The sequence below is a fragment of the Zeus faber genome (genome assembly GCF_960531495.2).
Source record: "Zeus faber genome assembly, chromosome: 6".
Lineage (NCBI taxonomy): Eukaryota > Metazoa > Chordata > Actinopteri > Zeiformes > Zeidae > Zeus > Zeus faber.
This window is the reverse complement of record NC_137201.1, coordinates 26,770,029-26,796,159: the sequence shown is the minus strand read 5'-3', so window position 1 is coordinate 26,796,159 and position 26,131 is coordinate 26,770,029. Positions and strand designations below refer to the sequence as shown.

General features: G+C 44.3%; 1 protein-coding gene across 1 annotated transcript in view; it reads right to left on the bottom strand.

Annotated features, from left to right (window-relative positions):
- Positions 1–4,308: 4,308 nt before the first annotated feature.
- The window catches only part of pik3c2a (phosphatidylinositol-4-phosphate 3-kinase, catalytic subunit type 2 alpha), a 44,550-nt gene continuing 22,727 nt past the window's right edge, over positions 4,309–26,131 (bottom strand). Inside the window, exons 6-33 of the mRNA XM_080001686.1 lie at positions 25,782–25,893; positions 25,532–25,611; positions 24,518–24,581; positions 23,593–23,739; positions 23,133–23,166; positions 22,782–23,022; positions 20,589–20,711; positions 19,711–19,878; positions 18,889–19,003; positions 18,602–18,744; positions 16,105–16,296; positions 15,605–15,698; positions 15,028–15,122; positions 14,314–14,494; positions 14,012–14,116; positions 13,631–13,723; positions 12,628–12,757; positions 12,284–12,420; positions 11,228–11,397; positions 10,442–10,598; positions 9,375–9,484; positions 7,025–7,232; positions 6,248–6,372; positions 5,722–5,839; positions 5,331–5,412; positions 5,090–5,199; positions 4,847–4,972; positions 4,309–4,609 (exon numbers count right to left, since the gene is read on the bottom strand). Coding sequence (XP_079857812.1) covers positions 4,427–4,609; positions 4,847–4,972; positions 5,090–5,199; positions 5,331–5,412; positions 5,722–5,839; positions 6,248–6,372; positions 7,025–7,232; positions 9,375–9,484; positions 10,442–10,598; positions 11,228–11,397; positions 12,284–12,420; positions 12,628–12,757; positions 13,631–13,723; positions 14,012–14,116; positions 14,314–14,494; positions 15,028–15,122; positions 15,605–15,698; positions 16,105–16,296; positions 18,602–18,744; positions 18,889–19,003; positions 19,711–19,878; positions 20,589–20,711; positions 22,782–23,022; positions 23,133–23,166; positions 23,593–23,739; positions 24,518–24,581; positions 25,532–25,611; positions 25,782–25,893 — 3,643 coding nt within the window. The 3' untranslated portion in view covers positions 4,309–4,426. The remainder of the gene's footprint in view (positions 4,610–4,846; positions 4,973–5,089; positions 5,200–5,330; positions 5,413–5,721; positions 5,840–6,247; positions 6,373–7,024; positions 7,233–9,374; positions 9,485–10,441; positions 10,599–11,227; positions 11,398–12,283; positions 12,421–12,627; positions 12,758–13,630; positions 13,724–14,011; positions 14,117–14,313; positions 14,495–15,027; positions 15,123–15,604; positions 15,699–16,104; positions 16,297–18,601; positions 18,745–18,888; positions 19,004–19,710; positions 19,879–20,588; positions 20,712–22,781; positions 23,023–23,132; positions 23,167–23,592; positions 23,740–24,517; positions 24,582–25,531; positions 25,612–25,781; positions 25,894–26,131) is intronic.

The following is a 26,131-nucleotide window of genomic DNA, read 5'->3' as shown; positions in this document are numbered from 1 at the left end:
CGCCTGCGCCGGAAGTGACGCGGCCCGCAGGGCGTGAGACGGACGCTCGGCGCCGCTGATCCCGGAGCAGGTTTCCCGTCTGCCCGCGCGAGTCGCGGCGGTGAGACAGGTTGCTGACCCCGCGTCGGCGCAGAAATAAACTCGTGTTTCTGGATCCCGCAGCGCTCCGCGTGCGATGGATCGTTGTTGTTTTTTTGTTTTGTTTTGTTTGTTTTTGCGAAATGATTTTTTTCACACACGCACACACGCACACACACACACACACACACACACACACACACACACACACACACGTTTATTCATCATTCCCCGACTCAAAATAATAAAATAATTTTGATTCATAATATTTGGAGCACACACACACACACATATATATATATACACACAGACACACACACACACACGTTTATTCATCATTCCCCGACTGAGAATAATAAAATAATTTTGATCCATAATATTTGGAGCACACATATAACCCTAACCCTAACCCACACACACACACAACCACAGTTTGGGATATTTGGCTTTCGGGTGAAATTTATGGAAAATGTAAAAAGTTCACGCTACGGTGATATTACGTCGTGAAAGTAGGGCATTTAAGTAGAAGCCTGCAGTGGTGATTTCCTCATCTCAAACAAATGATTGAAACAAAAGCCAACAACAGTGGTGGGTTTACCACAACAAAAAATGTCAATGTATATAACTTGTCATGTGCCCTTGAGCATCAATTACAGCTTGACAACGACGTCTCATGCTGTTCACAAGTCGACTTATTGTCTGCTGAGGCCTGGCACCCACTCTTCTTGAAGGGCGGCCCTCAGGTCATTGAGGTTCTGGGGTACAGAGTTACGAGCCTCTACCTGCGACTCAGCTGATCCCATAGGTTTTCTATGGAATTCAGGTCTGGAGAAAGTACAGGCCACTCCATTTGAGGTACCCCAGTCTCCAGCAGCCGTTCCCTAATGATGCGACCTCCATGAGCTGGAGCATTGTCGTCCATGAAGATGAAATTAGGCCTGTGTTGTTCATGCTGGTGCAATGACTGGATCACTGATGTTATTCCGGTAGAATGGGCTTGTGACTGTACCATTCACAAAGTGTAGGGCAGTTCTGTATTGACTAGACACACCTGCCCACACTGTAACACCGCCACCACCAAAGGCTCGTCTGGTGACAACAGTGGCTGATGCATAGCGCTCTCCTTGACGTCTCCAACATCTTTGGCGGTGGTCTGACGTGACACTTGGGTGCCTCTCACCTCCCTTAAATGTGCCTGGAGTTGAGTGGCATTCATCATCCGGTTCCGCAGGGCACTGTTCACAATGAAGCGCTCATCAGTGTGGGATGTGGCCAAAGGACGTCCACTTCTATGACTTTCTGTGACTCTTCCAGTCTCTGTATCTCTGTTGCAACCTGCTGATGACACTCTGACGCTCTAAGCTCAGTGGCCACTTCCCTCTGAGATCATCCTGTTTGAAGCCTCGCGATGGCGAGGTACTGTTGTTCAGTTGTTAGGTGTCGTCTTGATCTCATAATGTCAAAATGTGAACAGCATCATGAAGAGGACTGTTTAAATACCAATTCTAATTGAACCAGGAAATGTATTGGTCGATTCATGGATCAAACACCTGTTGTGAATTGTGCCGTTCAGCTCCTTGTTTGAGAACAGCAAGTTGTGCAAAAAGTACTGAAACATTGAACAGTTGGACATGTGTATTCAAAAGTTTAGAGAAGGTCAAAGTTCACCTGTAAAAGGTTATATGCATTTTAGTTTCATCTGAAAATTCACCCAAAAGCCGAATATCCCTAACTTTTTGTGAGTAGCTATATACAGTATACAAACATACATACATACACACACATATACTTTTTTTTTTTTTAAAGATTCAAGAGGTTTATTCGTCATATACATACTTCCATGCATATATTCAGTGAAATGTCAATTTCGGGGCCAGTATATATATATATATATATATATATATATATATATATATATATATATATATATATATATACACATATACACACACACACACACACACACACTTTATGGATAAACATGTTGCATTTCATCTAAAATTGTGAATTTTAACGCAATTCAACCATAGGCCGCATTAATATTTATATATATATTTCACTGACATTTCACTGTCACTGTATGATAACTTTTCTCTTCTTCTAAAACAAGCCTGCTTTTTGAATTCTTTCTGAGTAAGTTATTATACAGTCATAGTCAAGTCATTAAGTTATTTTCTTTCTTGAATCATATATTAGTTATATTATTATGATCATAATTCATTATTAATAATTCAAATTAATCACTTATTTTCAATACTCGACATTGTCTGCTTGCATTTAGAACATGCAAACCTATTTTATGATCAAAATAATAAACCTTTTTTTTTTTTTTACTCTTGAAAATGTCATAAAATCACGTTTATGGAGCTGACAATATAACAAGTCTAGAAATGACCATGAATACAGATCTAGAAGAAATACACTGCTGTATATTATACATTTTCTTTCATATCTCATATGCTGCTGTGAAAGAATGCAGTTTACGAATTCACTCGTTTTTAACATTTATTTTATCTGTCTTGATCTGAGTGGTAAGAGATGAAAGTCTTGAGCTCCAGACTTCAACGTCTTCAACGTCGTCTTCTGTCAGACTGTGATTTATTGGAAAAATTAGGTTTCGTCGCTATTCAACGGAGCGCACACCCCTGGCCTGTGACAGATGAAAAATGAAGACGTGTGTTCATTCTAGTTCCACGAGTCGGTCACTTTAAATCACGCACCTTTGCCTGATGCACGCTCGCTCTTTGAATTCGACAAAAATGTACAATGACACTTAATCGTTGTTGAAAAAAAACCCCCATTTAATTCATTTTGGAAAGAAGGATTACAGTACACACCGATCCTACTAAGGTTAAAAGTCACCAATTAAGAATAAATAACTGGCCATGTTAATACAAACAATGCTTTTCTTTCTTTATACAGTCACTAAAAGAGTGGATCAAGTCAGTATTATTTATACTGTGAGTACATCTTAAATCATAACTGTCTTTGTAGATATTCTCTTTAAAAAACTTTTTTCCAGATAAATTCATCATAATTTCTGTATTAAACATTTAAAGATTGATAGTTAGCAAGAAAGTAGAGAAGAAAGCAGCGGTTCTCTTCCTCAGAGTCTTGTTCCCTTTTTTGTAAAGATGGCCCCTGGATTATTGCCCCTCCACTGCGGATCTGTGATCGTTTGGCCAAATGTTGCACAACCACAGCAGGAAGAAAATGAACAGTCGATGGATATTTACCAATCTGTTGTCGCACAGGAACCAGAGGATAGGAATGGATCTGGACCGCACTGGCAGTTCAATTATTGCCAACCTCCCAGGGGATTGTAGGAAACGATGGTGGTATTGCTGGAGTCTCGCGCACCTCGCCCAGACTCCATTATTATTGCAGTTCCGAGACGCGCCGTCATCCGGCCGTATGGGTGAAACATTTGGCATGCAATCAGCGAGCAACCTGAACATCGGCTTACAATGTGACGTCTCCATTATGTGTGCTGTAGAAGCATCAAGGAGTCAAGTAGTATTAAAACTCAAAACCTGCAGAAAATAAATTCCTCTGGCACCTAACTTGTTCTGGAACAACTAATGACTAATGTATATATACTGTGTGTGTGTGTGTGTGTGTCTGTCCGTGCGCACGTTTGTGATAAGGCCAACTTGAGTGATTAAAAACAGATCGTGAGCACAAAGGCACCCTGTTCCCTTCCCCTCATTTTGGAGACGGGTTTCCTTTGGCACACACACACACACACACACACACACACACACACACACACACACACACACACACACACACACACACACACACACACACACACACACACACACACACACACACACACACACATCAGAGGGAACTGTGAGGTCACAACTAGTGTCCTGAAATCTAGCTCGCCGGACCTACTGTTCTCGAAGTCTCGGCTGCAAAAGCAGGGAAATCCTGATGCGCCAACTTTGCTTATTCAGATAAAAGGAAAAATGTAAAAATGAGCCCCTTCTGTTCCTTAAAAAATAAATGTGTCAATCTATATATACTCCTCTGAAAGTAAGCTGTTTTGGTCCTCTAGTGGCAAAATGTACAAAACATTACAGCTCTGTTATAGCTACAAAACAGGAGAGACGATGGATAGAGACTGTTCATCGCCAACAATCTTGATTAGTGTGGAACAGATGAGGGACGGGGGGGGGGGGGGGGGGGGCGGAAGGAGAAGAGAAGGAAGTGGAGGATACGATGGCGCGAGGGGAGGAGTGGCACTCGGGTCCTCCCCGCCCCCCCCTCCCGAGGGCGCGGCCGCGGCCGGCCCGGCCCTCCCGCGGCACGGCGGCGCCGGAGCTTTCACTTCGGAGGGGGTCTAGAAGTAGGGGACGGCGGTGAGCTTGTGCCACTTGACCGTCTCCTTGCTGAGGTCAAAGTCTTTGAGTCTGAGCGTGACGCCGCCCAGGTAGTAGTTCTCGCGCAGGGACTCGGCGCTGAGCACGCTCAGCTGCAGCTCCCGCAGGCCCAGGGTTTCCTTGCTGTATCCGCTGTACACCAGCTGCGGAGGAGGGAGGGAGGGAGGGAGGGAGAACCCGTCAAGAAAGCCTGGTGCGCCGGTCCAAGACCAAAGGACCACACTTTGTGTATTTGGCACGTTTACGTGCGAAAGGCCGAGTGGTGTGTTTCGCCCCAAAATAAATAAATAAATAAATAAATAGACAAATAAATAAATAAATAGATAGATAGATAAATAAAAAGACATGAGTTGTCACCGAAATGAACGCCGTCGGCTCACCATCTCGTTAAAGGTCGGGTTCCTGGTTTTCCTTGAGATCTTTGTCTTGCGTTTGGAAGTCTTGTGCGGGTCGGGGAGCAGGTAGGTCTTCACGTACGGGTTGGGATCCGTCCCATCCTCTGAAACCTGAAGGTAAACAAATAAATAAACGGGCAGACTGATGGAGACAACACCCAACTCAGACTTAAGACCGCTCCACGCGGCACCTCAGTAAAAGCATAAAGTAGCCTCCAGTTTGCGTACCAGGTCTTTAATGTGCATGACCATGATGAAGAGGGTGCTGTTCCTGTAGGAGACAGAGAGCTTCACTTCTCCTTCTACCCTTCCAGACGTGGGGCTGAGGGGCGGAGGCTCTGGGAAATTCATACACAATGCATTTGATAAAACACGTTCAATTGCCCTCGTTCGATCAATACCACCTCATATAAGTACAACGGCAAGCGATAGAAGTGGAGGTCGGGAAATGAATGGTGCAGTGATTTACCTGGGGCTTTGGATGAAGCATCCAACCCTTCCGTCTTGTCGTCGCGCGCGATTGGGTGGAAGAAGGTGTAGACGAGGTCACACTGAAACGAGAACAGAAAGGACCTTTTCAAAAATAAAACTGTACAGCTTTATTAAAAACAACAACAACAAAAAAAAAAACAGCCTTATTTGACATATTCTTAGATATTTCACTAATATTTGACTTATTGTTTTACATTTATGTTTCATGTATCCACCGAACACCAAGATAAATTCCTTGTTCGTGTAAACTTACTTGGCAATTAAGACTATTCTGATTCTGAAAAAAAACAAAAACCTTTAGAGAACTCGGACCCTTACACGAGCTCCGCCCAAACGAGTTCCTTTCGTCCCCGCCCCCACCCACTCACCTGAGTGACCTCTGTGGAACTCCTCAGCAGGTTGTGGACGTAGTTGTTCAGCTCCATCTTTCTCTTGGCTGCCACCTCTTTGATGTGCGTGCGGCCCAGCACCATCTTGTTTGGGAAACTACCGGGGAGACAGAGAGGCAAGGCCTTGGAACATTGACCAGCAGCCAGAGTGTGGAGAAAAGCTTCCATGTTTTTTTTGGGGGGGTGATTTTATGAGCATCAAAATACACTGTATTCACGTATCTCTTTTTCCTTTACGGCTGAATTTAATTCCAACCAAAATAGGTCACCTTTACATTTATGTCATTGTCTTTTGTTATTTTTTTTTAATATGCATCGTTCCCCTATTTTAATCTTGGAAAACGCTAGCAATCGCAAAAGTTGGAGAGTGCTGGGAAGAAGAACTCTAAAGGAAAAGAGGTCAAATTTCATTATTGATGAATCTAACTAACTTAACAAATTTCACAAAGTGAGGCTGCGTCGATGCATTTCCATCCAAGTGGGAGTGTGGGAGGTGGCGTCCTACCCGGGCAGCTTCCAGAGGGGGAAGAGGATGGAGAGTTTATTGTGGAGCTCCTGGAACTCGTCAAAAGTGCGGAAAACGAACTGAGGCTCGTTCTGTCCCTCCCTCTGGATCCGGACCGCGTAGGTCTGGAAAGATGACGGGAAGGAGGAGGAGAGAGTGTCACCACTACGGGACTAACCTGGCAGGATTCAACATGTTCATTTTGTCAACACAGCTGATTAAAAACACCAAAACCAACAATGCATTTCTCCTATTCTTACTTGAATAAGGTCCATCTAGCCAGTGCCAGATGGAGTGTGGTTCTTGGAAGTCTTACACCTGTATTAAAACTAAGCTGTTCAAATGAGTCACACAGTCGTCGCTTTGGTCAGCAGAGTTATTCTGATCAAGTGAGATTCCCCTCAGATGTCGTGTGTAAACATGTGGTAAGAGAAGAGAAGACGTTCACGATGGAAGCAGCTCGTAGCTGGCAGGAGAGCTATCGCAGAACGGAATTTCCTGGAGGCATTACCAAGTGTGAGGTTAAAAGTAAAAAACAAAATTATATTACGAGGATTATGGATGAAGAAGTGAAATTTGGTGGCAACCGTCAGGAATCATTTCTTTGTCCTGATGTCTGAGGAAGGAAATTAAAACCCTGTCCTATAAGTCCAAACCCACTGTTTTGGTTTGTATCATTTGGTAAAACTACCAATTCCTAAAAGGAAAAAAAAAAAAAAAAAAAGAATTTTTTAAACTTTTTTGGAGTGGGGTTTTTTTTTTTTTTTTGGAGCTCACATAGTGCTTGTCAGGGTTGTATCTCTTCTGGAAGGAGAAGATGGAGGCCTGGCGGATACGGCCGTCTTGTTTGAGGCTGTAGGTCCGTGGGGTGAAGGACAGGATGGGCTCGTCGTTGGCCGGGAGGCCCGAGAAGCGGAGCTGAGCCAAGTTGTGGATGAAGAAGTTAAACTTGGTGGCAATGCTGCCAAGACTGGACTCAATGAGCCTGCAGAGGGAGAGAGGAATGAGGGAGCGGGTGACAACCATGAGGATAAATACTGAAAGAAAGAAAGAGAAAGAAGAGAAAAAAGAGAAAGAATGGAAAAAAGAGAAAGAGAAAGAGAAAGAAGAGAGAAAAGAGAAAGAGAAAGAATGGAAAAAAGAGAAAGAGAAAGAAGAGAGAAAAGAGAAAGGGAATAAAAAGGGGACATAAAGGAGGGAGTAGGCGACATGGGAGCAAAGGAGAGATAGAGGATGAGGATGAATGAGAGAGGAGAGAGAAGCAAAGAAAGAAGTGGAGGAGAGTTGAAAGGAGAGAACAGGGAGATGAGAGGACATTAAAAAAAAAAAACCAGACCACAAAACGGAGGTGGAGTGAGAGTTGAGAGCGTTAATGAGGATCCCAGGTCTGCACACTGTAAACGGCTCATCCAAACCGGTTTTCAAAGCACAAAATGTCCATAATAACCGGAGGGTTGGATGACGGGTTCTGTTGTTGTCATGAGATTACCGTCGCTAGACTGGTTGTAGCGCCACCTGCTGGTCATTTCTCCATTAAAATGTGAGCGCTTTGTCACAGGGGTTCCCAACCTTGTTATTATCACGGACCGTTAAGCAGCAGATGGTTCAGCGTGGGGAGGGAAAATAAATAATGGATAGACAAATAGATTGTATAGAAATACAATACCTGTTTTCTATTTGAGATTGCTTTGACCGGGCTTTGACACACACAAAAAAAACAAACAAACAAAAAAAAAAACACAGGCTATACAGGGCACCCCCGCCCGCCTTCTCACAGCCCAGTGGCAAATGCCCCAGGGCCCGGCACCGGTCCACGGCCCAGTGGTTGGGAACCTCTGCTCTACCTTACTGTGTTCTAACTGTGTTCAGCACACCTCAAGTCATTAAAAAAAAAATAGATAGATACATAGATAGATAGATAGATATCTCTTAGTGCTGGAGAGTCAAAACTCATGAAATCCAAATTGTAAATCTGGAAAAAAAAGGTTGAGCTCAAATGCCAGGAACACATGACGTGGGCTGAGCAGTTTAATGAAGCCCTCACACCTGAAATGCTCCGCACATAACTTTATTGAATACAATAAAGGTTCAACCTCATTTTGATCCCTGTACGGTTAGAAACCTTTGACTGTATCCAATAAAAGGTCCATGTGGACCGTAGCAACGGTCTCCCTCAAAATAACATAAAGTGCATCAATCCCAGTGTGAGGGCGACGTTTCTCTTCAACTGTAATAACTGGTCACAAGACACTCCAAACCAAAGCAAATGAAAGGGGAACTCGGATAAGCTTCATATCAAACTTTTAAGTCCCTGCAAAGTGAATTCAGTGATGCTCCTAAACACTTTACACATGTTCAAAAGAAATTGCTGAAAACACGTGAAAAGCCTGAGCGGTGTAGTACTGAATTGTGGAGTTAGACCATTGAACTGTTTCTCACCATTTTTGTGGTCCGGATTTTTTGGGTGGGTCTAAATCATGACTCCATGACGTCGAGTGGTCATACTTGGCACGGCCCCTCCCCCTAACATTACATTGACACCAGGTCGGGATGATGAAGTAGCGCTGGTTTGGGAATAAACACCTGGAGTAAAAGGCGTCTTCGGGGAGACCATCAACTCATGCCACAGACGCCCAGAACAAATAAAGAACAGGTCGAGTTGGTTTGACCGTGCGGGGTTTGGTGACGTTGGGCCTCCGCGGGCCTCCGCAGGCCCCGACCGGGCCTGCGGAGGAGCGAGCAGGGGTCGCCGGAGAGCGGGGGAGTCCCCGAGCCGGGCAGCGGCGCTTTGAAGTGAGCAACTAGACACACCAGTGGACACGCCCCCAGCGTTTCAGAACAGAGGGAAGTGCCTTTCTTTTCACGATTTAAAAACCAAATTTTATATATTGGTGGTTTTTTTTGGTAATTTTCTAGTCATTCAAACCCCTAGCTGGGTTCCTAGCTTGGCTGGGTGGTTAATAGCACATTTTTTTCTGTGGTGTGACAAACTCAGAACACATTTATCTTAGCTTTACAGGGATTTTAAATGTAAGCTATACATTTCTCCAGGTCTGCCCGTTTTGTTGTCGTAACCGTGGAAACAGCAGGGTGGTAACATGCGTGGGGGGGGGGTCAGTGTGTGTACCTGGTGAAAAAGATGGTGGCCTCTGCATCTGTGTTGTGAGGCTGCAGAGCGTCGTACACATACTTGAGATCCTGGGAGCCGCTCAGCTCTGGAAGTCCAGATGACGTCATCTGAGAGACGTACGTACACACAAATTAATACACATATGTCCATAAGGACGGACACAAGCTCAAGCGTATACAGATATATATATATACACACACACACACACACACACACACAGACACACACTGTATATATACTATACTATTGCAGCATATATCACAGCAGTATGAATAACACAAGCAACTACAGTATATAACAATCATCAATAAACATAGCAAATGGATCTTCAACCTCCAATTTTCAAAAGGTAGATAAAATGTGATTTTAACACAAAGCTGTGAAATGTAATTTGTGGCACTCTGTAGTCGCGTCAGTATGTAACTGGGACACCGGCAACAATTTCCCTCCCGCGGCAAACTGCAGCAATCCTTTACAGACACAGCTCTAAGGAGTCATTTAGCGCCGCCTGAGAGCCCACATTTCCAGGACAACGCTGAAGCACGCCGACCTCTGGGAGGTTCACTACAAAAAAACCCCCAAAAAAAACAAAACTTGGTTTGCATATTCCACTCTGCCGGCTTGAACGGGTGCAGAAAGGAATTCGGTAGAACTCTCCGTCGCAGAGCACCGCCTTTGTTGGTCTGGAATAATACAAGTTTCCAGCTGAGGCCGTTCCACAAAAGAGGACGGAGCTACAGCCAAGAGACCACAGCGAACAAGCTCCAGGTACAGAGGGAAGCCGAGAAGCCAGGAGGCCGTTACAAGCAACAATATATTTTTAATTTTTCTTTGCACAGCAACCTAGTTTGGACAAGTACGATATAAAGATTCACTCTCACGCACACACACACGCACACACACACACACACACACACACACACACACACACACACACACACACACACACACACACACACACACACACACACACACACACACACACACACACACACACACACACACACAGGTAATCCCTTTGTGTGTGTGTGCGTGTGTATGCGTGTGTGCGTGCGGCGGCTCACCAGCGACAGCAGGTTGAGGAAGAGCCCAGAGTGTTTTCGGATAAGGTTGTAGGCTTGGGAGCACAGGTCCACAAACAGCTGGAAGCGGCTGGTGGGGCGCTCGCCTCCGTTGATCACGTACGCCATGTCGGAGGTCAGCACGAAGGGAGCGCGGTCCCTGACGGAGGAAAAAGAGGAATTGAGGGACGTCCGAGACCTAAACTGAATCAAACCAGTCAAATAAAGGCACCGGTGGGTTTGAACGACCGTGCACGTGTTACCGACTAATGTGTAATGTTATTCAGCCGCATTTGGGGCGAACACTGAAGAACACTCAAAACACCTCTGGTCGGAGTCATCCGACCTCCTGGGGAAAAATCTGGATGGGAAGAGGATGTGAACGAGAAATTCACATTCTCTATGCCCTTCCTTTCCTACGATTCGGCATCCTTTACGAGAGACACTTAATCCCAGTGGTGAACGAGAGGGCGCTGGGCGACTCTTAAATGTGTATGTAAACACTGAACCCACCACATCGCAAGAAATAGCTCCTATCCCCAGTCGTCCTCCGAGATACTCGCTCTTATCTGTGTTTTCCCAATCATTTAACAAAAGACTTGACATGTCCTTCCTGGATTTAAGGATGTTGTCGAGCGCTTTACGGTTTTAATATGTTCGCAATGTCTTAATGGGCGTCAATTTGTGAACGCACAGTGCAGCTGTGATCGGCTACCGATGCAAAGTGAACGGCGGCTCGCAATGAGATGCAAAGTGCCGCCATTGGCCCTACAGCGAGACACGCCTCACCTCTTGAAGGTGCCAAACATCTGGGCGTGGCCCAGGAACTTGCCGAAGTCGATGTGGAACATGTGACCGGTGGAGCGGAGCATAATGTTGTCGTTGTGGCGATCGCATATGCCAAGCACGTACGTCGCCACACAGCACCCTGCGCAGGAATAGATGAAGTTCTCCGATGCCTGGAGGGACGGAGAGAAGAAAGAGGAAAGGAAGAGAAAGGAGGAGAGGGATAAGGGAAGGCAGGGATAATTCATCATCTCTAATAATGAATTAATTCATTGTGTAATTCATTGTGTGAACTCATGCCTGTGTATATCGTTTTTGTGTTCATCCTTTTATTCAGAGCAGTGTATCGCAACCTGTTGTGGCTCAAGACAAACTTGAAAATGTTTGCCGGCCACTTCCGACCACAATTAACACGGGAACAGGCGCATTATTACGGCATGTTTATTTTCTTATCGCATTGGTGACAAATTTTCAGAGTTTTAAAGCAAAACAGAATGAGTTATGGAAAAATAAATTTAGAAAAATAGGACACATTTTCATTAACAAATAATAATAATAATTGAAGTCTTTTTTCATGATTTTGTCAAAATGCTGCCAATAAATTGGCAGTCATTGACAGTACCCTCACAGGGCACTAGGGGGCAGGGAAGATGCACCTGAACACATCATATACAAGATTCTATTTTATTATACCCCAATGTATACTGAAACACTTTGTACGCTATGAAGGCTGTCAACGTTTCTATCTTATACTGGTGTTGGTATCATTAATATTACTTTTATTGTAACTGTTGTTTTTGTTTGTAGTGGCTTTTTAAAATATTTTTAATTTGTTTGTTTTTATCTTTTCCAGGGCCGGCTAGGGGGATTGGATGGAAGTTGGGGTGGGCTGTTTGTTAAAGAAAAAAAAAAAAAAAAGGAAGGTAACATACTGCATCGCTTGGATACTGTCGGTCTTGCATTAGTCTTCCAATAAAATAAAGTAAAAAAATAAATAAATAAATAAAAAAAAATCTATTCTAGAACAAGCTTATACCGTATGTGCCTACAATGTGTTACCTTGTCGTACTCATCCTCAGCAGGGTTGTACTTGCGGAGCCACTCTGCGAGAGGTTTGTCCTTGAAGGAGCCTGTGACTCCGTATTCCACCTGGATCTTCCTCAGCGTGTCGGAAGATGGTACCAGCTCCACCATGCCTGCCCCACACACACACACACACACACACACACACACACACACACACACACACACACACACACACACACACACACACACACACACACACACACACACACACGACAAATGACCTGCAGACCTTTGGTGGCTAGTAAGGATGTTTTTATATCTCGGTACCAAGGTGACAATAAGTGTCCAAAGTAGGACAGATAATATGAGCATGTCACCTTTGTCCTTGCCCGTGGAGATACATCTGAAGTTGACAATACGGAGGTCCAGACCTTCCTGCAGCCAGATACGATCCATGATGCGAATCATCTGGAGAGCCAGCATGTCCTGTCTCAGGTCCTCACCCACCTGACAGCCACACAGAAGTAGATAAACATCTAAAAAAAACACATACATGAAGGGCGGAAACAGCTCTCGAGGTACAGCGGTCGTCTAGGAACTGGAGGGTTGGTGGTTTGATCCTCGGTCCCTCCTGGCTACTTTGCAGAGGTGTCCTTGGGCAAGAGCAACTCCTAAGAACTCCCGATGAGCTGCTTGTTTCCTTGCACTGGATAAATGCAGTCCATTTAACTTAATTTTTAATTTACATCTGTACTTATTATGTCATTACAGACACCATTACACCCACTCCCATAAATACAGGCAGAAATATATATAAACAAACATTGCAGAACACACATGCAAAAAGACCTGCTTCATTCAAGTCATGCTTCACTCTCACCACCAGGGGTCACAAATACAAGAACAGAAATTACAACTCAAGGCTACCGTTCACCATAAGGGCAACATGTGAAATTCAAATGTGAGTTCCTGAATAAAAACTTATATATATATATATATATATAGACAGATAGATATACATTTTTTATATCTTCATCTCAGTTACAGTTTCAAAGGCTTTTACTGGCGGTATATTGAAATATTATCTTGACAAATATCCCAGGCCCGAAACTCGCCAATGATCAAGGAAAACAAATCCCCAAAATCCCGAAGTGTATAAAGAAGATATAACACTGTGGCATATCAACAGTGAGATAATACAATGAAAACAACTTGTCACCATCACAATCCATAAGAATCTATCAGTACCAAGAAGTGGGTAAAAACAATGAGAGATACACAAAATTGTATTGCTCTGGGTAGTTCCTCTTCTCACTACTCCCCTATCTGTCTGTTAGTGTGTGTGTGTGTGTGTGTGTGTGTGTGTATGCGTGCATGTACCTTAAACATGACGTTGATCTCTTCTCCCAGTGGGTCAGCATTGACCAGAGCTAGTTTAAGAGGAACAGCGTTGGAGTTGAAGAAGGAGCAGGCCTGCGTGCACACACACATTGATTACCACACTCATTTATAACTTACCACTTTGTACAATAAGTTTTATACTACATTGTGTTGCGCTATATTATATATTATATTATGTTTTAGAACATTATACATTATTATATTATATGATTTTACATGTGGTTTTACTCCCCATTCTCAATTTTTTGTACCAGCTCCAAACTACTGTCAAATTAGTTTTATCATTTCTCAGGGTGTGTGTGTGTGTGTGTGTGTGTGTGTGTGTGTGTGTGTGTGTGTGTGTGTGTATGTGTGTTCTACCTTGATGTTGAGCTCCTTGGCCACCAGACTGGGGCTGAGGGGAAGACGACAGCTGTTCCTCTGGAAGAAGTTCTGGACGCTCTCCAAGCCCTCCTGCAGCGCCACCTGTACACACATAATGACGACAGTGCATTCTGCGTTGTGTCATACCACACCTGCCAAGATTCTCTCTCCATCCAGCGTTTTCCCGCTGAAAGAATTACCAAGACGTGCTTCAATGTGTAAACAGAAGCCACGCACGCACGCGCGCGCGCACACACACACACACACACACACACACACACACACACACACACACACACCTGTCTTGTGGAACCTCCAGCCTGTCTGACTCTCTCTGCCACCGCCCCTAGCAGGGTTACCAGGTTGGTCTGTTTTTCGAGCTCGGCCCTGAGGCCGGCCCCACACAGGCACAGCAGGGCCCCCAGGACCTGCTCGTAGCGCTGGCCCAAGGCCGGGTCCTGGACCGCGTCCCTTAGCAACCTGCAGGAAACATAGCGGGTACAGTTCAGAAACAGCGCAAGGCGAGATGCTCTCATAGGTTGAACTTTAACTGCAGCAACAACCAGTAAATACAGTTTTATTATGATAGGTGCCCAAGTGGGAGACACACCCAGCTATGTGTTTACTGAGTTCAGAATTATTATTATTTTTTTATTAAGAAACACACATTATAAGGGGGAGCCACTTTTAACCCATTTAGCTACACAAGGTAGCCGGCACCCAACCATTTATCTCACTGAGTCAAAGAGTACTAATATTGTGGTAAAATAGCTGGATTTATTCTAACAAAATGCTGCTACTTACAGTAGACTAGCTGCCACTACACATTTCATTAGAATAGTGCTACCTCATGTTAACTTCTGTCGATAGATGTGAACAGATGTTTTATTTCTTAACTCATTTTAATTAGTGTCTGTCTCGACTGCACTGTTCTTTGCTGCCGCAATGTCTGAACTTCCCTCCGGCGATAAATAATGTGTTTTCTTATTTTAAAGACAACAGTGTGCGCTCACCAATAGAGATAGTGCGCAATGTTTATGTTCCCTTGAGCTCTGGACAGCAAGAACATGACGAGGGCATTCTTCAGGTGACACTCAAACTTCAGGGCCTGAGGGGGAAGGAGAGACGGAAACAAGGAGAGACAAAGTGAGAGTTTTCAACTGTTTGGCATTCTTTCTGTTGCCGTCTGATGTCAGATTTGTGTTTGAACTGTTTTGCCAATAGCACACACAAACTATAAATTAAGAAGAAAGGATTTTTTTTTTTTTTTACTGTGGGTTGAAATTGTGTGTGGTATTAACATTCATAACTAAAAAAAATATATATTATTATAAAAAAAATTATAACTTTATAGTAGCTGAAATGAGGTTCTTGTAAAAAAAAAATAATCACTAGTAATAATACATATTTGGGATATGAGAAACAATCTGGGATCCGCATTGCATTTTTAAATAAGAGATATTAAAGCAAAAAATAAAAAATAAATAATAAGACAGAGCCCCACCTCGAGAGCGACTGAGAACGTCATGACAAAAGGAGTGAAAGACACATGGAAGAGACGGGGAAAAAGGAAGAGCATGCGCTGAGCACCTGCACTAACTGCGGTAGATAGTCGGCCAGTTCATCGTCGGTGCTCTCCTCAATCCAGGTGACGGCCACGCCCCTCACCTCCGTGTCCGCAAACCTACGCGTACACATTAGAATTGAACAAACAAAACGTATTTGTTGAAATATCTGAGACATAAAGCGCAACAAATGGCAGCTAATTTAATTTAGGGATACACTGGACTTTTTCCTAGATTTTGATCTGAATGCAAATACATTCCATTTCATCATCTGCATTTTTTTGCTCGCCATCTGCGCTCTTCGTGGCCTTCGACTCATCCCGAAATCCAAGTTTGGACCCTGCCCACCGTTCCCGCTTACGAACCCCCAACTCTCAGTTTCTCATATAAAAAAAAAGGCATATCCAACTCTGTGACGGTGATATTACTTGTCCTTATTGAGACTTTGATAGTGTTGACATACGCACTTTTCAGTTTCTCCAAGTCAAAGCTTCGACTAATCAAAAAACGTGCAGGCAAACATACTTGGTGTCGAGCAGCTCGAGGGCAGTGACGGGGGCCAGTGGGGGCCAGTGATGCAGGAGGGAGTGGATGTGGGCCATGCTGGCCCAGTCCCAGCTGGGAGCGCTGGCCAGAACCTTTGGCAGACTGCTGGGATGGTCCCGTCGACAGTACAGCCGCTGGTCCCAGAGCAGCTGGTACTCGGTTCGCTTCAGGCTGACACACGGCGAAAAGGAACAAAAGACAAGAGTGAGGCGGGGGAGACGTCTTCGGGTTCGGAGATCTAGTGAATTAAAGGCCGTGAGCTCCGGCTTGTGACACCTTGCCGTTGCAAACTGAACCGCTCTCTTACTCGCACTTCCACTGGTTAACCAACCATCCATCTTGTGAAGCAGTTCAGGAGCACTACTCCCCAAAAAAAAAAAAAAAAAAAAAACCTGGGGAGGATTTTTTCTGAGCCTTGAAGTTCCACCTCTGCTCTTAGGGGGCCGGTGTGCGTTACACCACCGCATTATAATTAAGCCCGATCGAGTTCCATGACTACAAGGCTCTGTCCTGTTGGAGTTTCCTTGAGCAAGTCATGCCGCGGCACTTCAATGGGCCGTTTTATAGTTGAACCAATGCCACCAGGTCTCCGGAAAAATATCAAGCAGAAAAGGAGAAAAGAGAGAGAGAGAGAGAGAGAGCGAAAGAGAGAGAGAGAGAGAGAGGACACAGGACACATTAGAAGCAGCCTGTCAGAGTGGTCGGCTGAGAGAATGGGCGCAGTCAGAACGCTGCCTGTGTTGTAGAGCTGGTTGAGACTGATGGAGGCTGGCGGGGAAGCAGAGATTTGGCTGGCAGTGGCCATAAGAGGACATTTAGCTTGGATTAGAGCATAAACACAGGGGGAACTCATTGGAGTAATTCACAAACGCGCGCACACACACACACAGAAAACAAGTTGCAGTATAGAGAGCTTAGTGTACCAGAGTTTTGTGTACCAAGTTTAAGTTCATATGAAGTTGTTTTAATAGTGTTGCACGTTGACATCACAGACACGCCCCCTAAAGCCTATCCAGCCAATCGCGCCGGTTGACTCCCAAGGATCTAAAAAAAAAAAAAAAGGTTTAGGTTATAAAAAACATTGTCGTTTCAGGATTTGTTTTGGTATGAGATTTACGGCTAATCTAATAATTCTCCACACGGCAGGCGTGTCCAAACCGTAAATCTTGTCTCACTAAAACAAAACCGAAACTAAAGGACTTATATTGGTATCATAGTCCTACTAAGAAGGGAGATGAGAGCTGTAAAAAGCTGGAAAAACAGCCACGCTTCGGTCGAAGGGCAACACTGAGGAGACAGTTGTCAGCAACGCCCCCAAAATAGTGTGGGAAGGTATGAACGCAACGAAAGCACACGGGGGGAAAAAGGAAACGTGCGTCGTCGTGCTGACAGGGTTTGTATCAGCACAGACTTGGGTGATGATTTAACTGCCTTGAATGGGTATTGTTTTCCCTCAAAATGCACAAATGCACTAAATCAACGGGTTAGTTCTATGTGCAAGTAGTGCTAAATGAGCAAACAATTCCAAATATCTACTTAGCCACACTACTTAGCCTCCCGGTTCACGGTCATTTGTAGGGTGGGGCCGATTGATCGGCTGAAACGACTATCCTCTAAGGTAATCAAGCGTGTTTTGTCTGATTACGATCGACATTCCATCATTTAGAGGGAACCTCCGGATCGGAGAGGTCAGATTTTCTTATCATATGGTCTCATTGGTTATATCTGCTGTACGTCCATGACAAATACGGCGCGTGATCTGATCCCGCTCACGCGAAAGGACAGCTGCACATACGGTCCCTCCCCACCATCGTCCCTCCGCTAAGCTTGGCGGAAGATGGCGGCGTGTGTGCAACGCCGGGCTCAGCGTCGCTCCAGATTCTGCAAACTAGCAGTTATCCGCCCATTTGTTTCAAGTCTGTTCACTCGGAACAGGAACTTCGAACTTTTATCGTAAATCTGGCCAAGCCTAGTGGGGGACTGTGCATTTATGTAAACAAAGCTTGGTGCACGGACACTACAATGATGGAGAGTCACTGCTCTGCTAAACGAGAGTATCTCATGGTGAAGTTCTTAAGATGGGGGGATTTAAGTTGCAGCATTGACGCTACTAGCTAATTGTTAGCATTAGCTAGCAAGCGCTAGCCTGTTACTGTACCATTACATTCACCAGCTGCTAATAGCATGACATTACACATAGACACATGCCTTCCTATTATTATTCGCGTTCTCTCCAGGTTTTCTTTTGACAACTTCCAGATTTTCCGATTCCGACCAATCGGATCACGGCTTATGGGGTAATTTTACGGATACTAATCCGATTACGACTATCATGTGATCGGTCCGCCTCGAGTCATTATACCTGACTTACACATGGAAACTAGTTTGATTTGGCTGTAACTGTAATCAATTTAAAACCTACAGAAAACCCTGCTCAATTACCCACCGCCCCATCCACAAAGAAAACCTCCTTTACCCAAAAGTCGAGGCTCGGCTGCAGATTTTCTCAAGTTTGCGTCGGAGGTCGGGGTCCAGCTCCTCCAGAGTCTGGGGCTCTGGGCTGGAGGCCGCAGGAGGCCCCACATACAGGACGTCGGCTGCCGGGCTGGGAAAGTCCACCTAGATGCACGGGCACAGGAATGGACACATACCAACATGAGTTTAATTTAGCTGAATCATTTGTTTAAAAAAAAAAAACACATGCACTGGTAACTATAACAAACCTTATTTATTTTTTTTATAAAATCCATCACTACCACTAACCTGCAGGATGAGCCTCTCAGCTGGGGGCCTCCTGCGGCCCCCAGCTGAGCCAGCAGCAGCAGCACCCTGAGGAGATAGCCAGAGACACAGCAGCCTGGTCCCTCGGGCTAGCACTCTGCAGAACACACACACACACACACACACACACACACACACACACACACACACACACACACACACACACACACACACACACACACACACACACACACACACACACACACACACACACACTTGCATTAAGTATTTCAGTTTTATAATACTGCACAAAAAACAATGTATTCAAAGGAGAAGCTAAATCAGCACAAGGATAGAAATACAGAACATTGATAACTTTTACAAGATATTTTTAAATTGAACAGAAAGAGGCAGAAATAATGCAGAACAACAATCGGCTCTGCTTGTGTCACTGAAACAGAAAGGATTGCGACCATTTAGGTCAAAAGGTGCCCTGGTATAATCGTCACTGTGTGTGTATTTATCATTTATAATCCTGTAGCTTGTGAAACGACACTTGAAAAAAAATCAAAAATAAACAGAATACCGCTAGATACCATTTGGGATTTTGGTTATTGTATTATACTTAAATGTTGTATTTAAGTCTGCATTACAATAAAATAATGCAATTTTCTGAGCTGCATATGCTTTTTCTGAAATATTTCTTGGTGTAAATACCTTAGGAAAGCACCAATAGTCATCCACAAAATGTCAAATTATCGATATCAAGGTATTGTGATATGTGATTTTGTCTGCATCGCCACCAGCCCTGATAAATATTTTCCATCTCTCTCCCTAGCTGCCACGCTGCTCTGGTCCTCTCACCGCTGGAAGTCGAAGAGAGGCATGGAGACTTTCCCCAGCAGCTCGGGACCTTTCCTCTGCTTGTTGGAGTCCGGGGAGCTGCCGGCATTCTGGTTGAGGAGCCCAAACAGAGACAGGCTGAGGACGGACTCCAGAGGCAGCAGAGCCACTGCGATGGGGAAGTTAATTCTAAAGAGGAGGAAAACGTCAGCGTTACAAATGTGGAGGAACAAAAGCACATGTACTGTGTATCAGACAGGGCTGTGTCGTAATAGCAGTTTGACGGAGCAGGAATGTTTTAGTGTGTGTGCGTGTGTGTGTGTGTGTGTGTGTGTGTGTGTGTGCTTAATCCATGAAATGTATCCCAACATACAGTATATTTCATAATCGCCCGATCCCAGTTATTTGAGGATTGCGATCTCTTGCAAAATCGCGATCTTTTTGTAAAATGACATCCGAATTTTAATCCAATATTAGAAATGTTCCTTTACCGGCATCTTTAATACAAATAAATGACTGTACTGCAATAGTTTATTAGTATTATTAAAAGTTTTATTTTCATAAAATGAAGAAAAAACAATAGCAATTATTTGCAGGACAATTGGTCACGGGAATGTTGTGATCGGGACTGAACTACATACATATATACTAATAGTCTATTGTTATGAGAGGATACGACTGGAGATGAGAGGAAAGACAATACAAGAACAAAAAAGACAGGAGAGGATCGAGACCGTAGAGGTAAAATTGACAGAGATAGAGAGCAGAAAAGGAAGGAGGCGGAAGAAAAGGAGGGAGGTGTTAAGAAAAAGGAAAGTAAGCACAGAAAATGAGAAACCGTTGTGGGGCAGAGGAGAAGGAAAGGAGGTGAGGTGAGGAGGAGAGGAGAGGTCACCCACAGCTCGTCCCACTTGATGTGGTAGAAGAAGTTCTTGTAGGTTCCCACTTTCTTGGACTGGATCGGCTTGAACAGGTTCTTCCCGTTGTGGGTGAGGGCGCACATCAGGTAGTACTTCTCAAAACTGAAACACGAAGTACCACAAGAAGCATCAGGGCGTTTCCCCCCCCCCCCATACTACTGCACATCACATCTGTGTTATTCAAGAAAGAAGGAATACACTTTACATCCACTGAATTACACCCAAATCTGTCTGTCAGCAACTGAGCAGCGAACATGGGACGATTTTAAGGCCGTTGATGGGAAACTGTGTGGTTATTGAGATGTTAATCAAGTTTTCTTTTTTTTCTTCCGTCGTATCATTCGTAATTTTGTCCATATTATGTACCACTTCTACAACTAATGTATAGTTCATCCTCTACCTTTATTAAAGTTGGGCTTAGTTTTTATTATAATTTGCCTAGATTTGAACAGAGTTGTACTGACAGCTTAGTATTGACTTTCAGCTCTAAATGCTATTAAAAACAGACAGCCATACATCATGAAGTACAGTATATTGGTCAGTCTGGGAAATACACAAAATGCAAGCAAAGAATACGAGACATTATAACAACATTTTTGATACAATATCCCCCGCGCACGCACGCACGCACGCACGCACGCACACGCACACACACACACACACACACACACACACACACACACACACACACACACGTCAGTGACACATTTCCCTGACTGCGGAGCGTCTCCATTTCTGCGTGCCATCTGCGTGTTGGCACGAGGCTCGCTGCCTCAATATGTTGAATCACTTGGTGGCTTCTGGCCAGGCTGCAGATGGCATGCAAACACTATCTGCAGCAATGCCAAACAGCCAGACCTCGACAGGGGCAGCCGAGTGAAGCCTCACTGTTAAATTATAGTCTTTGTAAATGGTTACGGGGGCTTAGAAAAATTTGCCATGCCCTTCTAGACCCGCTATTGTGATTATAATATTTTTGGAAGCATCTTCGGCGTGCCTGTCATAGTGAATCGTGGCTGGTTTAAAATAGCTGCCGTGTGAGGCCATGTGGGAGTGACGATCTCTCCCCTCACTTTGGGAAGGCCTCTCTGGATGTGCAAAAAAAAGAAAAAAAGACTACGGATGGCACTGGGGGACATTTTAGGACAGGCATGCCCACTGACAGCCATCATTAACAACTACGTCTCTATCTTTCTATATCCACACACACACACACACACACACACACACACACACACACACACACACACACACACACACACACACACACACACACACACACACACACACACACACACTCTCTTTCTTTTTGTTCTTTTGTTGAATTATTTCTACATTTCCAGACACCTGCAGAAGCATCTTGCACTGTGGAAGAGCTATCCATAGGCCTGCTGTGTCGGGTTGCTGATGCATGACGGTGCTGCGAGTGGAAACTTTGGCTCAGCTCAGATCCAGGCACGCGCTGGAGATAAAGCCAGGGTGGAACTGGACACCCGCATGGAAAAAACAAGATGTGGGAGGCTACACAAGAACCGCTAACATGATGTTGGACAACAAGGAAAATAATTAAATAATAATTGTTGGGCTTTTATTGCTTTTTATTTATCACTCCCAGGAGCTAAGAATATTTGTTGCACCCACTTTGCACCAAAATATTGAACTCATGTATCAGGTTAATGTCAACGTGTAATAGAAGAAGGTCTGTTCACATGGAGAACCTCAAAGTGTCTTTATATGCTGTGCCGTACTGAAACGGAGTGGATTGCAGTAATTCGTATTGAGTGTTAGGGTTGCGTTGTAAAAAAAATAAAAACACACGCTCAGATACTATTGGATTTGAAAATTCCAATATTAATACTTTGCTTGGAAGTTATGCAACCGAATGACGCTCTGATCCTCTGAATTACACTGAATTCTGAGAAATATTTTTGCATTGCACGTCAGAGGGTAATTGAATAGGATCATGAGATTCATATAGACATATAAACATCAGCCATTGGAGTTGAAAAAACATTGTTGAAATATTATAAATATTTTTATAGAGTAATACGATGCTTGGTTGAGAGTTGCTTTTACTATGCCTTAATCTGCTGAAAAGGGTCGGGCTTTGAACTGGCAACCTCCCAGTCCCGGAGCCACTTACTTCCATCCAACCCGCTGGCTCATGTTTACCTGCTGACCCAGGAGGTGGGGATGCCGTGCATGGCAAAGAGGGTGAACTGCAGGTGGTCCGTGGTGCCGGAGGCCTCCCTGCTACCCCGTCCCTCCGCAGCCTCCCCGTCGGCGGCCGGAGGTGAGGGCTGCGTGCTGAAGGACGAGGAGGCCGAGCAGAAGGAGCGCAGGTAGAGCCTGGCGAGGTCGTAGACGGCCCCCGTCAGCAGCGCTAAGCTCTCTTCCACTGGAGTGGCATGACCTGTCAGGGCAAGTGGTCGGGAGGGGGGTCAGGGAATTGGTCAGGGAATTGTACGATAAAAAAAACCTCACAGTCCCTGTCGTTTGTGTGCAGCTGTGTGAGATACTCACCGTTGGATGAACCACCAGGGGACGTGGACACAATCTAAAAATAAATAAATAAATAAATCGTAATCAAACAAAGTACTCGTCAGGAATCCAAGGAGTAACATGTACAAACGAGTAGAATTAAAGCTGTGTTAGAGCTGAATTGCGTCAATTTTCTGTTTAAACCAATAGACAAGTCCAAAAGCAATATGTTCTTCAGGTTTAAAGCATAACAAACATCTAAACTCCTCCATAACCTAGTGGATGTGGAAGTCAACATCTTAAAATCAAAGCCCAGAACATTAGTAGGAGTTATGGCTTTTGTCATCATGATGGAAAGGAGACATTATCAACAAATTGGGGGACGACAGATATCGGCTGATTAATTGTTGGGAACATAGCTCTTCCATAGAGCACAGTGTGTTTTCATGCTACGTTATGATATTCTACTTTGTTCATAACATCTTTAAAAAAAGAGACACACCTCAGGCGACCATGTCCTCGGCAGGTTGATGGAACGTCGGAGCCTCTTGATGGCCTCTGTGATGGCCTGGGTCTCCACCTCGTCCAGAGCAGCACAGAGATTCTTCACCGTCTGCACCACTCTGTCCACAGTTTTATATTGGGTAGCCTGAACACACAGAACAGCCTGAGTGGGCTCTCTGGCAGTGCTTGTCTGTCTGTGTGCGTGCGTGCACGCTTGTGTGTGCTTTCATATGGTTTTGAATAAGAAATGCTGTTTTTGTAAAAAGGTGAGCACGTGTCCCAGTCAATGTTTAGTATGTGTAGGTTGGAAAATGTAAAATCTTTCTTTTCTACTGAACTTAAAACTTGCCATTTGCTAGGTACCAATGCTGCGGATGGGGAGGTCGAATGACAGAATGAAATGAAAGTGTGTGTGTGTGTGTGTGTGTGTGTGTGTGTGTGTGTGTGTTGGAAAGGGAGAGGGCAGGGTAAGTACACACTTTTGTAGAGCTTGTTTTTGGCCCTGTCTGTGTTCAGCTTAACAACAACCAGCTTTGGTTTGAAACAGATGTGCCATTTCTAGAAAGCCTGCTTTCCAGGAACCTCCTGCCCCACTAGCGGTGGTGTGTGAGCTTTTTGACACGACACACATACATATTTTTCAGAGGTCCTACCGCATCACTTGTACAGGAAGTTTTAGTGTTTATTTCATGCAGTGTCTTAGCACAACTGGCCCCACTTCCAAGGAAAAATCAAATGAAAATCTAATGATATTCTACAATTCTGAGAGTATCACTTACTGTTTACCTTTGCTAACAAGCATCTACTCGTATCCTTGTTCAAAGAAAAATGTTGAATGAAACAGACCAATTTACATTCCCTCACCACAAGTGTTTGTTTTATGCATTTTTTTAATGATTTTCAAGACCTGGAAGTGAGAGTACCTCATTCTGTAGGCAGATGTTGACGTGATTGTGATAACCTTCCAGGTAGTCAGAGAGGCCTCGTCTGAAAGGAAGGAGAGACAAAGAGCGAGAGAGGAGAAGAGAGAGAGAGAGAGAGGGGGGTGTAAGGCATGACGAAAGTTAAACTGAAAATATTCAAAATGGTTTTAAGTCGAGTTAAACCTAAACAGCTTAAATTGGATGTGGTCTGTTGTAAATGTAACTTGTATCGACGGGGCAGAACAACAGTCTACTCAGTCACTCAGCCCGCAGTCTGATGACCTAAAGACTGAAACAGGAAAATGTTTACGACCAAAAACGTCATAAAAATTAATTTTCCTAAATCTTGGAATATCTCCAGCCTATACCCAGCCTGGTTTAGTGGCCACAGCCGTAGTGTCAATTAGAAGGCACGTCATAAATTACGTCATTGCGGCACTCACGACTGCGCCGCACGCAGATTTTTCGCGAGGGTGTGCACCTCCCAATTTTTAGAACACCGCACGCGCACTTCAGGTAATTAAAGATGGCAGCATTCCGAAGGAAGGTTGCGTGAAGAGTTCTGCAGGTATAATCTGGACGATCCATCCATGCAAGACCACAAAAATAACCAGATGGCGTTGAATTCACAGAGGGTGATAGCGCCGTCTCTGTCCAAACATTTGGACTATTTTAATACTTTGGGACTTCTACGTAATGTTAACACCAACAATTTGCACTCACGACAAAATATAAAAAATCCTGCATTGACTACAATAAATGTAGATACATTTAAAACCTTCCGTTTTAATTGAACAGCTCTTCTCTTGTTATTCGGATCCACCCTCAGGACTTCTTTGAATTGTTTACAGCAGTTGTTTCAGTTTCCCCCAGCGGGTTTGGCGCACAGCGCCCCCTGTCTTTCAGAAGAATATCATCACGGCATTCGCTAACCCTACACGGCGACGTGCAACTATAAATGCTCATGCCATGAGCCCACCGGCTCCCTTGCAGCGACTTTGACAGAGCCCTCACCTGGTGACATTCTCCTTGAAGGGCCTCTCCAACTGGGCCAAGTGCTTCTCCAAGTCGATGGGAGCACTGTCGTCTTCTGCCTGAGAATGAATGCGTATTAACAATGTACAGCAGCACAGATAGATGGCATAAATGTTTACGTATGTAGAGTATGTATTTTGGCATGGATCAAAGAGGATAGATGGATAGACGGACAGACATATAATAGAACTGATGAATGCGCAGGTACGGATGAACGAGTGAGACTTACTGTGCGCGCCAGGTCCCGTCTCATGGTAGAGTGAGAGATCAACTGTAATCGGATCTCGCTCTCCCACTTCCTGCAGTTCTGGACGTACTCATGGCTTCCCAGACTGTGTTTACTGTGCAGCAGGCCGACAAAGGAGACATTAGACTATTACAGTTACTAAAATATTAATTGACTGTGATTATTAGGACTTCAGAATGTGTTCTGATTTTGTTTATTTCATTAAAACATTAAACAAATATAGGTTACTAACTCCAGGGAGTTGGTCAACTCACAGGCAAATGAGATGGCTGGTCTAAAAGTGCTTTATACATTTATAAAATAAAGTGTCTAAAGAGCTTTTTTATAAGACC